This window comes from Gymnoscopelus braueri, assembly GCF_963280865.1.
Source record: "Gymnoscopelus braueri genome assembly, chromosome: 16".
Taxonomy (NCBI): domain Eukaryota; kingdom Metazoa; phylum Chordata; class Actinopteri; order Myctophiformes; family Myctophidae; genus Gymnoscopelus; species Gymnoscopelus braueri.
The window spans coordinates 40,515,793-40,532,346 of record NC_137616.1 but is presented as its reverse complement, the minus strand read 5'-3'; the positions used below and the strand labels follow the sequence as shown (position 1 = coordinate 40,532,346).

General features: G+C 43.8%; 1 protein-coding gene across 1 annotated transcript; it reads left to right on the top strand.

Annotated features, from left to right (window-relative positions):
- Positions 1–1,240: 1,240 nt before the first annotated feature.
- On the top strand, positions 1,241–5,689 carry LOC308102973 (S phase cyclin A-associated protein in the endoplasmic reticulum-like; the record flags this gene model as incomplete). The annotated part of the gene is made up of 1 exon (XM_080452826.1): positions 1,241–5,689. The coding sequence occupies one exon, from the start codon at positions 1,241–1,243 to the stop codon at positions 5,687–5,689; it is 4,449 nt and encodes a 1,482-aa protein (XP_080308952.1).
- Positions 5,690–16,554: the final 10,865 nt, after the last annotated feature.

Genomic DNA, 16,554 nt, shown 5'->3' with positions numbered 1-16,554 from the left:
TTTTCCGAAAGGTTTCTGTTCCGCTGTTTTGCTATCACGAAGCTCCATAATATACATATGTTTAATGAACAACTTATAAAAGGAACAGACCTGGCATAGACATTCTATCTCTCTTTGCAATGCTTAGCAAATGATGACCCAAGTGAGCTTGTAGATCGGCTATCTAAAAATAAATGAAATAAATGCAACACATTTGTAATATTTTTTAAATAATTTAACACACATTTTGATGGGGGTCCAATATTTATGCTGAGTTCACACTGGCAGCTACAACGATACAAGCTTCTTTTTCAAAGGAAGCCAGCGACATGAACATACAAAAGATACATTCAACGTCTGTAGCTGCTACAAAAGTTAGAACAGCTACAAAGCTACAAAAAAAGTTGAGCTGGTTTCAACTTCAGATACAAAGCTACAAATAGCGTAGCTTTGTATCTTTTGTATCTGCCAGTGTGAAAGCACTGCTTTCAAAGCAGCATTACAAGCAACTAGAAATACAAGCTCAAAGTTGCTTATAAGCAGACTTGGCAACACTGCTGCTCACTAGTCTAATGATATCAACGGGAAAGAGGTTTATTCCTCCCCCTTCTCAATGCAGAAATACTTTGTTCACATCAGGTTAAAAGCACATAGTTTCATGGTACCGTAACTTTCAGGCACTGGATGGCCCTCTATTCATGACTGCCGCTTATGTGTTACAGTTGGTTATAAATAACCAAAACATTACTTTTTTAAAGATATTTCTTTGGGGGCTTTTATGCCTTATTTGGACAGGACAGTTGGCTGACAGGAAATGGGGAGAGAGATGGGGGGGAGACATACAGCAAAGGTCGTCGGGAACGGGAGTCAAACCCGCGACATGCTGTCATGCTGGATTACCAGATTATGTGGTATGCGCCTGGACCGCTAGGCCAGCGGACACCCCCCAACACATTACTGTACTTATACATATACTACAGGCAACCCTTTCAACATTACTTTCTTACTCCAGGAAAGTTACTTTTTACATGGTTGTAAAGCAAATGTAAGTATACTGTATGAACACAAACACTTCACAAACAAATGAATTAACTAACCACTCAAATGTCTCAAGTGAAAATTCTCTACGGTTCTGGTTTGGCCCGGTGACATCAGCAATGACGTCACCGAGCGTATAAAAGTGAAGAAACACTTGCAGGTGCTGTGACATGACAGACGTCAACGTGGTATTTCCTCGATGCGCCTTTGGCAACAATAATGAATGTTAGCCAAGGTGGGGATGAGACGGAGTTGTCTGTTAGAAACGGCTCCTGCTCCTTCCACGGAGGAGGCAGGAGGCACGAAGACATCCACTACCGCCTTGAAGATGTCCTTTCAGCGTTCCAACAACTATGACAAGGTGAGGAGAATTGTGGCGGAGGAGGGCCATGCAGCTGGAAACCTCACTGCCAGTGGTGTCCCTCTGAAGAACAAGGAAAACAAAGAGGAGGAAGAAGCAAAGTCCAAGAGCAGCTCTAACGGCAATTCGAGGGCACAGAGAATCAACCCTGGAATACACAAGAATAAGAAACAGAATGCCGGGGTGGAAAGCACAAGCACGACTGGCGCTCTGGTGGACAAGGGGGCGGAGAAGAGCTCGACTAAAGACAGACAGCCACGCAAAATGGACCAGCAGCCGAGCAACTATGTCATCCGGTACAAGAACCTGAAGCAAGACATGGATGAGATGTACGCCACCTGTGACTCAGACCAGAGCGTTGTAGAGTGCATAGAGGTACTGCAGTTGATGAACACGGGTGTACACGACTTCCAAGCTCTCAGAGACAGGATCCAGCTCCATGAGAAGTTGAAAAAAGCAGATGCCCAGAACAGACCCAACTCTTTAGCCTGGGAAGAACGCAAGTCCAGCCCCTTGGCTCACCGAATTGTTACCTCTCCAAGGGCATGCCGCGCCCACAGCTTCGGTGGTCCGACGCCATCCACGGTGGCTGTGGCTCATCTCTCCCACACAGGCCCTAGCTGGGCTGACCGGGTCAAGAGTTCCCAGTCCCTTCCAGTCACCATCAACATCTACCCTTCCAAGCCTCTGTCTGCTGCCATCATGATGGCCAAGGTGCTGGTGTCCAAGCAGGACACCACCACCAATGACAGCCATCCACACTATGAGCAGCGGCAGCGAGTCCAGCTTCCCTGCCCCCAGGACAACGCCAGGGCCCATTCGCTCTCTGGGCAGCCAGTCCCTGTGGAGCCCGCTTCCTTGGAGGAGGCAGGGTACTCAGACACAAGGCACGTGATGGAACCCCCCGCAGAGCGCATGCAAGACGCTGTACAGTGTGATGACGCGTCCTGCGGTGACATACCCTCCCCCAATTCACCGCCCACTCCTCCCCAAGCATCCCACGACTGGGCCCCATCTTCAGCCCCGGTGCCGGCCCCGCCTGTCATAGTCCACAACCTGGCCCTCTCCCTGTCCTTGGCCCAACCTCTGGCGGATAGGACCTGCACTCTGCTTGCCCAGGGAGACAGCAGGGCTGTGGGGGGTAAGTCGCAAGATGCGGAAAAATCTGTTCCAGGACAGGCTGAGGCTTCCGTGACGGCGGAGATTGTATTGGACTCCACAGAGTTTTTCACTCCCAAGCCAGAGGTCCTGTCTAAGAAAGAGGCGCATGCTGTCCGTTTGGAGCGGCCCGATGAGGACGCGGTTGTCATTGCCGTTCCAGGGGAGGAGCAGCTAACCATAGAGGTTCAGGCTGAAAATGATAACCTGGAGCGCGAAAACGAGGAGGCTATCGCCAGTGCCATTGCCGAGGAGGAGCAGCTAACCAGAGAGATTCAGGCTGAGAATGATTACCTGGAGCGTGTCAATGAGGAGGTTATCGCTATTGCTGAGGAAGATCAGCTAACCGGTGAGATTCAGACTGACGACATGGAGACGGACAATGAAGGTGACCTCTCTGCCAGCATTGTCAGCGGAAGCTGTGGACTGAATATGGACTGGAACGATATTGTACGTGACTATGAAGCTCGCGAGCCATGGCGTCAGAGCACATCGTGGGGGGACATTGTGGAAATGGAACCTTCCCGGCCTCCCGGACATGGGATCTACATGCACGAGAAATTTTCTAACCCCCTGTCACGCAGAAGTTCCATTGCTGAATCCAAGAAGAAATGTGAAGAGAGGCAACTGAACGCTCAACAGAACAGGGACAAGATCAGGGAGCAGAAGATGCTAAATCTGGAGAAGCTCCACGATAGGCACACAGTGGTGCGCAAACATAGGGAGGAATTGCTGGAGGAGCGTCGGAGGATAATGGGGGAGAAGCAGCTGAAAGCAGAGTTCAAGCGTGAGCTTCATCTCCATGCCATCGTAAAGAAAGCCCAGGTGGAGGATGCCAAGGTGAATGAAATAGCATTCATCAACACACTGGAAGCCCAGAACAAGAGGCATGACGCCCTGGTCAAGCAGAACGAGTACGAGCAGCGTCTCATGGACCAGCAGGAAGAGAGACACAGGAGACAGGAGGAGAACAGAGCCAGAGACAGGGCTGTGCAGGAGCGCAAGCGCGTTCTGGAGGCGGAACGTCAGGCAAAGGTGGAGGAAATGTTGACGAGGAGAAAGGAGCAGGAGTTGCGCATTGAGCAGCAGAAGCAGGAAAAAGGACGTGCGAGGGAAGACGCGGCTCGGGAACGGGTACGAGATCAGGAGGAACGCATGGCCGCTCTGAGCGCTGCTCAGCAGGAGGCCACGGAGGAGCTGCAGAAAAAAATCCAAATCAAGTTTGATGAAAGCAGCCGTCGGCACATGGAGCAGTTGGAGCAGAGGAAGGAGAAGGCCGCTGAGCTCAGCAGTGGCAGCAGGCATGCCAACCTTGACTACCCCCCCAAACTGACACCATACGAGCGCAATAAGCACTGTACACTGTGTAACACCGACATCACCTCAGAGGTGCACCTGCTCAGCCACACCAAGGGCAAGAGGCACCAACAGGCCGTCCGCGACAATAGCAGCATCCAGGGACGAGAGCTCTCCGAGGACGAAGTGGAACATCTGTCGTTGAGGAAATACATAGTGGACACTGTGACAGACACTTGCACCTTGCATTCAGAGAGCAGGAAAGACAGAGAGAAGCGGCAGAAAGCGAGGAAGAAGGCAAAGAAGCTCCGTAAGGGGATGGACTCCAGGTCAAAGGAGTTTGAAATGACAGTGGAGGCAAAAGCACAAGTTCCTGATTCACCATACAAGATCAAGCTCCAGCGCTTGGTGAAGGACCTCTTGAAGCAGCTTCCAGTCGAAGACGGCTACCAGTGGGCCAACAACATGGTATCTGGTGTGAACAGAACCTTAGGAGAGATCTCTCGCATCCTGGAGAAACGGAACAATGCAGATCAGGTGACCTTCCAGCTGGCAGGGGGTTTCTCGGCACTTGAGCTCATTCTTCAAGACATCACAACTGTCTCCACCGAAACAGTGCCACTCCTGCCGCTCAAGTCCCTCTGTGCTGCTGTAAACACCTACTACCTGGCATGTTCTGGCTGCCCCCTCAACTGCTCCTATGACCTTTTCAGCAACAAAATAGCCCTACTAATGGACCTGCTGCTTCATCAGCTAAAGCTGTACGTGCCAGATGAAAAGGACACCATCGTCCGGTGCAGTGTGAACCGGGAAGTGTTTGGGAGCCTGACCACGGGCTTACTGCAGACCAGTGCCACCATCCTGGGGCTCCTGGGGCCACTTGTTCCCGAAGACGGTCGAGAGGATGGCTTTCCAGATGCCAAGGCCACAGAGTCCTTCAACACCCACGCACGCGACATAATCAGCTATGTGGTGAGCATGGGCTTGATTGACAAGTTGAGTGGGTGCTTCCTGTCGGTCCAAGGTCCTGTAGACGTGTGTCCTAAGATGGCTGTCTTCCTCCAGCAGGCCTCTACTCTGCTGCACAGCATGTGCAAGCTATGCTTCGCCGTGACTGGATGCGCTTCCGGCATATTTAATCATAAGCGCCAAGATCCAACTGGGCTGACAACTCTGCTGCGGGCCACAGACCTGGTGGGAGTAGTGCACACACTCTACTGTATCCTGTTGCACAGTTCCCGACCAGAATCTGCAGCCCAAGGCCCACAGAGCCTCCAGAAGCCGCCCTACTCGCCATCGGTCATCCAGGTGGCCCTGCAAGGGGTCCGCTTCGTCAACAGCTTTGCCCTTCTTGACCTCTCTGCCTTCCAGTCTGTCCTAGGAGCCGAAGATCTTTCTCTAGCCTTCCGCCACATTGTTAGCTCCCTGCTGGGGTATTGTTCCCAGCAGTCCGTTGACGAGCTGCTCCATGAAGTTATCATCTGTGTGGGCTACTTCACGGTTGACCACCCCGACAATCAGGCGACCGTGCAGTCCGGCCTGCAGCCGAGCGTGCTGCAGAAACTGTGTCAGTTGCCCTTCCAGTACTTCAGCCAGCCGCGCCTCATGAAAGTGCTCTTTCCCTCCCTTATTGCAGCCTGCTATAACAACCCTGAGAACAAGTTAGTTCTACAGCAGGAAATGAGCTGCGTACTGCTAGCCACTTTCATCCAGGACTGTGCTTCAAGTGAGAACAAACCACAAGGTAAAACAAAGCAAGGAGACAAAGCTAACAAGCTGCCGGATTACTGCGAGTTGTCCAACCGCTTTCCGAGAGATCAGTGGGATTCGGCACTGCAGTTTTTCCAGCAGAAATGAGAGGAGTAATAGCCACACACTATCCTCACAACGGATATGCACAATATAACACTACCAAGACCCTAAGAAGGTTAAGGCAAACCAGAAAGACCAGAAATGGTCCCAGAGCATAGCAGAGCAGGAAACAATACTGGGCACGGTCACTCTTACCTTTTTACCACGTTTGCCCCCAGACTCTCAGAGGCAACAGCAGCAAACTGTCAAACTGTTCAAAACAAGAGAGAGCACAGTGGGTTTGTATGGGATTGAAATCATGATGTTTGATTCCAACAAGTGAAAAGCCTCTTAACACAGGAGCCAGGTCCAGTAATGCATACAACGGGGATGTGAAACTGCGCCTCCAAGTGCGGCTTAGGAGCAGTCCTAAAGGAAGGGGAACCAGCAGCACTGATGTGTACAATGGGATAGAGAAGGAGCTCCTCTCTACGGACGGTAGGTGACTGTCATAGGGGTGAGGACCAAATAGTTAACGTTGACATCACCAAATCAACACTCAAGTTTTTTTTATTCTTTTTTTTTGTAGTATGTCTATTCATTCTGTTTAAACCAGTGGTTCTCAACCAGTGGTCCTTGGGGGCTTACCAGGGGGTCCCCCCAGCAAAATGAGTTATAATAGCATCACAATCATTTTAACCACTTAGTTTTTGGCTATTCAAAAATAGCAGATCTACAAGCTCATAGTGCCGCACTATGAGCTTGTAGATCTGCTATTTTTGAAAAATCTTGAACATTTTTGCAAATCTTTGAATATTTATATTTTTTAAAGCGAACATTTTTAACTCAAATCTTTGCTTCTGGGTGTCCCTGGCACAAATCATTTTCAGATGGTGGTCCGCGGCAAAATGTATATCAATTTAGGGGTCCTTGGCATGAAAAAGGTTGAAAACCACTGGTATAAACCGATAGTATTATTAAACTATCATAGTTAATTACTTTAGTTGTTACCAAAAACAAAAATGTATCTGATTCCGCTGGGCATTTCTCCATACATCCACCCTAGTCAGACTTGGAGTCAGACTACCTGCCTATTGGCTGAGCAAGCAGCCTTTCTAACATCACTTCCGGTGACTAGAAAACAGCACTAATAGCTGATCTATAGACAGGAGAGGGGTCAATCTTATGTTATTACATTGCACATAGGCTTTTAGATCAGTGTGATCACAGCCTTTCATTGGACAGCATCAAGGTATCATGGGGATTGAATTAGACAGCTAACGCAAACAAGGACTGTTTTCAATACTGAAAAACTGGTAAATAATCACAGAAGATAAGTATGGATTACAAAGCTTCTGAAAGATACACAATCATATGTTGAAACGGCTAATCAGTGCATTTACTGGTAAAGAAGTGGCTAGTATGAGCCTTTCCAAAGTTATTCTAATAACAGTAATACTTTCCTGTCATCAGCTCAAACCACTAAAAGAACGTTGATATAACCTAATAAAAGAGAAAAAGTAATTTAATGCAATGAATTATTCTTATTATTCTTATCATTTTTAAGATGAAGTAATGACGGAGCTAATTGGATGTTGTGAGCTTATAGATTGGCTATTTTCACAATATTTACTTGTGGAACTGAGTCAAACTAAATCTTGTGCATCAACTCCTACAATTCCAAGTGCTTGTCAGAGTGGGGGGTCCCCAGTTCAAATATTATCATTTGTGGGGGTTGCGGCCTGGAAAGGTTGAGAACCAGTGCCACAGAGTGGCCTTCTCTGGTTATGAGGGTCTGTGGGCCTTTGGCCTTGACACTGAGCCTCAGTAGAAAAGTGGCACTTCAAGATTATGCAGTAATTCAAGTGCGTGCTTCCCTTTTGGACTCCATTTCAGATTACCAATTATGACATGCCCAGAAAAGGGACACCATGTCGAAGGTGGTTAAGCCTGCTATAATGGAAGCCATTGTTCTTGCATTAATTAAAAAAATTAAAATCACACCCAGTGTGAAGTGGGCGGTGTGGTCATCACAGTGATGGAAGTTCACTTAAAGAGAAGTAATATTGTGGACCAACCATTGTACACCCCTAACTTAAAAAAACATGCACATGTGTCATGTTTTACTAGCCAATCACAGTCCTGAATAGACTGTGATTGGCCAATCACGGTGCAGGGTTAGGGGGGTACAATGGTGGCCAATCACAGCGCAGGGTTTGGGGGGTGCAATGGGTGGGGGGGGTCCAAACCTCACATATAGGGGCGGTTGCACCGCCCAAAAATTGACCGAACCTGCCTAGCCAATGATGTCACTGGTAGGTGGGTTTCTGAGCTGTCCACGGCCCTCCTCTGAGACACAGAGGGAGTAGACAAAAATGCTGGCGTGTTATCATGAGTAATAGCGAGGACCAAATAGTTAACGTTGACATCACCAAATCAACACAAGTTTTTTTTATTCTTTTTTTTTTGTAGTATGTCTATATGAAGTTAGGCTGAAAATGGGTGAAGTGCTCCTTTAACTAACACATGCACATACTGTACTGTACACATACTGTACACCCACGCGTACAATCGGTCACACATACAGGACATATACACTGCATGTACTGTACGCCCACCTGCACTGGCCCACAGAGCAGTTGCATTCTCTCACTGCTCCGCACACGCGCGCACGCATTTGGGTGTGAGGCAGATTGTGTGGCGATGGCTGACATGTTGCATCACAGCGTGAACAGCACCGGGCTGCTGGGCGTTGATGACGGCACGAAGACTAAGAATAACACACACACACACACACACACACACACACACACACACACACACACACACACACACACACACACACACACACACACACACACACATCCTAGCTGTGCCCAGACATGCGTCAATGGGATTGCAAATGTCACCTCTCTCTCTCTCTCTCTCTCTATCTCCACTTCCTGCCTCCCTCCTTCCCCTCTTCCCTCTCACCCTCCTCCATCACATCCTCCCGTTCCATTCATCTCTTCGTTCTCCTGAATCACTGTCCTTTTCACCAGACCCACACTCAAACATTCTGCCTCTCTTGAGCCTATACTGTATAGTTCAGACCAAAGATTTACGACGAGACAAAACCACGTTATTCAGATTTAAACTTGGTCGTACGACGGGGTTGTTTGCCCAAAATATTGTCGATTTACAATCTCAAGATCTCAAGTGTACATAGTGTACTTTAAGTTCTTATTTATTGGTATCATCTTTGAATATACATTTTATGTATTATCATGAAAAACGTGGTCGTACCACCAGTGGGCCCTGACCCACACATGGTTGAGAGACATTGCACTAGACCTCCATTGTGCCTCCTGGCAGAGATTTGCACTCCACTGAGCGCACCACGTCATAATTAGAGTATACATGTAATTTGGTATAATAGTGACTGATTTTGTTCCCTGTAAATTGAAAAGCCTCATGGGTAAAAACAGCTTGTTGTAAATCGCAGCAGTGCAGTGGAAATGAAAAAGTTAAATAAATAAAAAAGGCCCTTACAAATTGCCTACAAAACAGTAAATTTATATATTACATTATATATAACATAATAAATTACAATTGAGCTATGATGACCCATAGGTCACTAGCACTTTTGCCAAATCAAAACCCACACACACACACACACACACACACACACACACACACACACACACACACACACACACACACACACACCTTCCCTCATTCTTAAAATTCAATGCCCTCTTCTTCTCTCTCTCCCTCTGTCCCATCTGTTCTCTCTCTCTCTCTCTCTCTCTCTCTCTCTCTCTCTCTCTCTCTCTCTCTCTCTCTCTCTCTCTCTCTCTCTCTCTCTCTCTCTCTCTCTTCCCCCCCCCTGTAGAGCTGGTCCTTGGCAGAGAGATTACTCCTGTCATAGTATCTCTCCATGGGCATTGCCTTGGCACTCATTTCAACCGATAAATTCAATGTGTGTGTGTGTGTGTTGTATGGCCGTAGGTACCATTCCATGTCTGTATGTGTGCATGTGTTTGTGACAAATTTCACAACCCATGCACAGTGAATACTGAGTGGGTGTGCGTGCGTGTACTGCCGGATCCTGTCCACAGGCCCCTGGACCTGAAACTGACTCAGGTCCATGTGATTCCTAGTCTATTTTTTCTCAATTAATGCCTTATGCTGCTCAGTGAATGGGATATGACAAGTATGTCATAATACATTAAGAAATAAGAATGCATTAATACAATAACATCAATTTAAACATATCGACTTATTAGATAGGCCATAGGCAGTGGTGGTAAAAGTACTCAATCCCAGCACTTATGGTAAGTCAAAGTACAGATACTCCAATGATCCAAGCCAGAACACAATAGATTGATTGATCATTGAAATAAATATGCTCTGAGAATGCACTTAACTTGTTAAGTGGCCAGATGGCTGGTCCGCAAACGCCTTAGAGATGATCAAGGGGGTCTTGATCCAGAAAAGGTTTGGAGAGGGGAGGAATGATAAAAAAGATGTTTTGGTTAAAAATCATTATTTCTGCTCGGTGGTGACCCATTGCACATGCACGTAAACACAGGCAGAGGAAACATGCTGATGCTCCTCGAATTATCTCCTATAATTGCACATTTTCCCATGCCAGATCCATCTTTTTTTCCCCTTAAAGTTAGAGTTGCCAATTATTTGTTACCCATTTATTCACTAATTTAGTCCCCATGCCAATTAATTCCACAGCTAACACGCCCCACTGACAGGTGCCTCCCCCAGCCCAATATGTGAGTCTAACGCAGGGATGTCAAACGTACGGCCCGCGGGCCGGATCAGGCCCGCTAACTAGTTTAATCCGGCCCGCGAGATGATTTTGCAAAGCATTACATTTTTTTTTTGCCAAATTTTTTTTTATGGTTTTTTGGCCAAGTCTACACCTGCAACCACACGTAACTTCCACTTTCCTCTTCTTCTTCCTCGTCTTTGTATTGGTATTGTTTGTTTTGGAGCGCCTCAGTGCGGCTGCAGAGTTCATGTGCAACCTCTTCCAGAGAGAGATAGAGACACTAGAAACTCTGCTGGAGAAACAAAACAAACTGTGTAGACTTGGCCCTTTGAAATAAAATGTATTTTGGCACTAAAAAAAAAAAGTTCTTCACGGTAATTGATTAATTAATCGGTAAGGCCTAACGGTAATCGGTTAATAACATGTCTCCATTTGGCCATCCCTATTTGTGAAGTTTACATTTTCAGAATGTGCTTGTACTAACTAAGACTAAGTAAAGTAAACAAAGAAAACTATCTGAAGTTGTTGTTATTATTGTTATTATTAGTTATTATGCCATGATTTTACCGTTCCGGTACCGGTCCGGTACGCCCTCCTCCATGTGGCCCCTGAGCTAAAATGAGTCTGCCATCCCTGGTCTAACGGATACATTGTCTCGTTAGAATACGGCCTACTTAAGGAGTTTTTTATGCTCCATTACATGTAGGTAATTAAAGGTGAGGCAAAGTGTCTAAAGTTAGCTTAGGGACCAGTCGAAATTTACAGAGGGGGGTCCCTGGTGGAAAACAGGGGAGGGTCATGCCTTTCTAATTTTAGTCCAAGGGAGGGTCAGCTAATTTTACTTTGAATCCAAGGGAGGGTCATGCAATTTTGAATTGATAAAATAGTCCGTTTTTTATATACCTTTTTAGTACAGCAGAACAGTGGTCAGTGACCCCTCTCTATTTCAAATGATACAAAGTATTCAAATCAAGTAACACCTTGGTCTACTCTATTTAGAATCAATGACGGTCGTTAACAAGCCATCAACGCACAACCCAGTCAATTTTTTTTTTTTTAATAGTAGAACAATATACATATTTGTGCCTAATTCATTAAGATGTTCGTAAAAAGTGCCTAAATAAAGTGACTAAAGGGGTGCGTATTTTCGATAAGCACAAACGGACGTGCGTCGGTGCGTGCCAACCGGTGTGTAAATCTCTTATGTGTGTATCGCCGGTCTTCCTCATTTTTGTCTGACAGTCAGAGGCGCGTTCATGTGGAGAATCATTTGCATTGCTCCATGTCCCATTTAAGACCATAAAAGGCAACCGGAAACTGACGGAATACATCAACTCTCTTCAAAAGGGACAGATCTACAAGCTGACAAAGCTTAAAAACAAAAAAAAGTATTGGCATCAAAATATACTTAAGTAGCCTACTAAAAGTAAAAGTAGCCTTGCGCTGATCTACAAATTGAAGATCAGCGCAAGCGAGTCCCTCACACGATTAAACGTTTATAAAGTATAGCCGACTCTCAAGTGTAATGAAGAGAATAAGAATTTTGTTTACAGTTTAACCTCACGACCAAAGGCTAATAAAACTTGGAATAGATATTATATTGTTACGGGGAAAAAGAGATGCAACATAAACTGGGAGTGAAACCAGTTTTTATTTAGAACTTAATATATATTTACATGAACTTAAATAGACTTTAACGTGTGTGTGCGGGCAGGGGTGATGGCCTCCATAAGAAGAATTTGAGGGCGGAACACACACGTGTTGCATGATGAACTACATGTAAAAACGTCAGAGGCTTGACATGTTTGACATTTCAAATCTGTTTCAATATGCACATAAATCGACCTGTATTGTTAGAAGGGTACATTCCAGATCATTTAAGGAGTGCTGCATACTGTACATCCCTAGGTATGCCTATGTGCAGAAACCAGTTTATAATTTCATGGTACAGAAAGTACATGAACGTGAATATGCGTGCAAAATGCACATGCAACGGCCACGTGAATGGCAATGACGTGCAGTACAGCACGTTAAGTTACATTTCTTTATTAAGACTTTCAGAGGTCCTCTCTCTCTCTCTCTCTCTATCTCTCTCTCTATCTCTCTATCTCTCTATCTCTCTATCTATCTTTCTTTCTTTCTTCCAGGAGATAATAAAACACCTTTCTATCTACTCAGATAACACCCAATACAAATTCATTAATATTAATATATTCACCTGTTTCCTAGGCTGTGTGTTTTCCACTTCCTGTCGGATTTCATTGGATATCATTTGTCATCTGACCAGTTTCATTGGATTTCATTGGATCAAATCGACAGGAAGTGGAAAACACACAGGAAGTGGAAAGCCTAGGAAACAGTTAAACGTTAAAATGTAATTTAGATAGCATTTTATTTAGACAGATGCCAGGTCATTGTTGACCTGGCATCCTAAGTGTGTGTATAGTTTCAATGTACATGTATATATATTTTTTTAATATCATTATCCCACGATATAGCCTATCATGGTTTTAAAATGTGACGATAGGTATTGTCATGATGTCATACTGTATCGTAATATTTGTTTTGTTATTAAAAAACTTTCCTTTTTTTTTTGCCGATGAAAGTTATAGGAGTTCTTACTGTATGGTGTATGATATGAAATGTAAAGCTTATCATAATCACAGTAATTATTAATCATGTCTTCCATCATATTCAAGGTATTTTGGAGAAACAGACTCCAGTCACTTTCAGTTTAAAGCACTGCTGAGAGGAGGTGTTGTGTGTCAGCTGATGCTCGTTGACGCTCGTTAATCAAAGCAATTATGCCTCTGCACTCTCAAATAGGCCTACATCTAATCTAAGATGGTTTACATGGTATTATACTGTATCTGGTATTATAGATTTTTTTGAGCTGTTGGAAATAACTAGGCTGCACTTGGTTGGTAAAGTCCAGAGGACAAGAATATGAGGTTAGTGGAATTTATAGTCATGCAGTGTTATATTATATTATATTAGTTATATTAGTGTCTATCTGTCCTCTGAAACAATGGGTTTATAGTCACTTCTCCCTTAAGCTTGCACAAATGTATTTATTTGTGTGTACAAAGCACTTTGTAATTGTTTTTTAAAGTGCTTTATAAAGTTAGTTTAAACTAAAGATGATGGCCATTGTTGATGATACATGAGAAAAGAACATTAATAATGTATCATATCGATATCATATACCCAACATCATGTATTGTATCGTGAAATGAGTGTATCTTGACACCCCTAACCCTCCCCATCATCCCCGTCCGATGTTTTGCTTTCCACATTGATTAGAACATTACACTAAATGCACAGTGTAGTATCTGTAGTAGTGGTAGCAGAATGGATAGTGTTCTCACAATCAGATGTGGGAAACCCATTGAATCCTGGTCAGATTGATGAAAGACAAGTTGAGTATTTGGTAACCAGTAGTCAGAGCTGGCCCTGAGGAATTTGGTGCCCTAGGCAGCATTTTACCTGGTGCCACCCCCCCCCCCCCCCATAGCCTATTATTTAATAATAAATAAGGCTATTTCACAAACACAAATAACTAGGACACTGTGTAAATTACAAAAGCCAAATTACAATTTACAATGTTGGCATTTAGCAGACGTGATTTACAGTAAGCAAGATAAACTCAGTAATCTAGGATCATAGATAAACCAATAACCCATCATCAGTCTAAACATTATAATAATATCAAAAAATAAATAATTTATGTACATTGAAACTATACACACACTTAGGATGCCAGGTCAACAATGACCTGGCATCTGTCTAAATACAATGCTATCTAATTTACATTTTAACGTTTGCATAAGACTGCATGGTCGTCAAGGCTAGAACATTTAAAACAAAACTATTATATATTAATATTAATGAATTTGTATTGGGTGTTATCTGAGGGGGGAGAGAGAGAGAGAGAGAGAGAGATGAGAGAGAGAGAGAGAGAGAGAGAGAGAGAGAGAGAGAGAGAGAGAGAGAGAGAGAGAGAGAGAGAGAGAGAGAGAGAGAGAGAGGAGAGAGAGAGGAGAGAGAGAGAGAGAGAGAGAGAGAGAGAGAGAGAGAGAGAGAGAGAGAGAGAGAGACTCTCTGAAAGTCTGATTAAAGAAATGTAACTTAACGTGCTCTACGGCACGTCATTGCATTCACGTGGCCGTTGCATGTGCATTTTGCACGCGTATTCGCGTCATGTACTTTCTGTACCATGAAATTATAAACCGGTTTCTGCACATACCTAGGGATGTACAGTATGCAGCACTCCGATGTATGCAGCAAATTATCTGGAATGTACCCTTCTAACAATACAGGTCGCATTATTTGCATATTGAAACGGATTTGAAATGTCAAACATGTCAAGCCTCTGACGTTTTTACATGTAGTTCATCATGCTACACGTGTGTGTTCCGCCCTCAAATTCATCTTACACGCGTTAAAGTCTATTTAAGTTCATGTAAATATATATTAAGTTCTAAATAAAAACGGGTTTCACTCCACTTCACTTCCACAAAAATGAGGAAGACCGGCGATACACACATATAAGAGATTTACACACCGGTTGGCACGCACCGACGCACGTCCGTTTGTGCTTATCGAAAATACGCACCCCTTTAGTCACTTTATTTAGGCACTATTTACGAACATCTTAGTGAATCAGGCACAAATATGTATATTTTTCTATAAAAATGTAAAATTAAATTGACTGGGTCGTTCACACTCGCTGTGCGTTGATGGCTTGTTAACGACCGTCATTGATTCTAAATAGAGTAGACCAAGGTGTTACTTGATTTGAATCCTTTGTATCCTTTGAAATAGAGAGGGGTCATTGACCACTGTTCTGCTGTACTAAAAAGGTATATAAAAACGGACTATTTTATCAATTCAAAATTGCATGACCCTCCCTTGGATTCAAAGTAAAATTAGCTGACCCTCCCTTGAACTAAAATTAAAAAAGGCATGACCCTCCCCTATTTTCCTCCAGGGACCCCCTTCTGTAAATTTCGACTGGTCCCTTAGTGTATGTTTTATGCAAGGGATAATGCATGGGGAGGTGCACAGAGGCGGAGCCGAGGTGCATAATCACCCTGAAGGGCTTCTGGGCCGGCTCTGGCTCCACATGCACACAATCATTATGCTTTATATCTATAAGCTTACAGAGGAACAACACCTTCTGGACCACTAAACATTGTTAACGGTAAGGACGAGTTTCTTTACAACTATTTAATGGGCTATATAATCTTAATGGGCTATAATCTAGTTTAATCTGTCAGGAGAAGAGGCAGATTATGTTCCAATTAATTTGGAAAGGTGATGATGAGATGACGACAATTAATGAGGCTATTCTGACTGTAGCCTATAATGATCTCTACAATCACACAATGTCAAAACAACATAATGTCAGTGTATTTTCTTAAGATTATTTTTTTAAATATATTATTTCGCAATTACAAATATTAAGGACAGAACAGTACGTAAGACTTCATGACATTTATGGAAAATAGAATAAGCATAAATTAAGTTGTTGTCAGTGTATGATGTATATTTACACTATGGCCATGTAGCCTAGTTCCCGTTTTCTACAGACTTAGACTACAGTCACATACCGTTTAAGGTAGAGGAGAGTCAATTCACTTATCTGGGAGTAACAGTTACGCGTAAGTTTAAAGATCTTTTTCCAAAAAACTTTGTGTCTCTAGCAAATCAACAGAGATGGGAAAAGTACTGACATTCTGTACTCGAGTAGAAGTACAATTATTTGTGTAAAAAACTACTTTGGTAAAAGTAGAAGTACTCATTCAAATAATTACTCGAGTAAAAGTAAAAAAGTACAGGCTCTGAAATTTACTTTCTGAGTAAAAGTAAAAGTATTTTTACCGGATGTTTCTGTGCATTAAACTTAAAAGATCCCCCCAAACACACGTCTTAAAACAGGCCTAACTTATTAAAACATTTTATATTTGAAAAATAGTCTTAAGTAAAGTAAAGTATACATGATGTGAACATGCACGGTTATCAGACTTAATTTATCCTTCAACTTCTAGTTTATGCCCCAAAATGACTGGATATACAGGTTTTGTAGCAATTTGTAGCAATTGTAGAAATATTAGACCTTAATTGTTGAATGTTTAAGCATGTTCTAATCATATAGACTTTA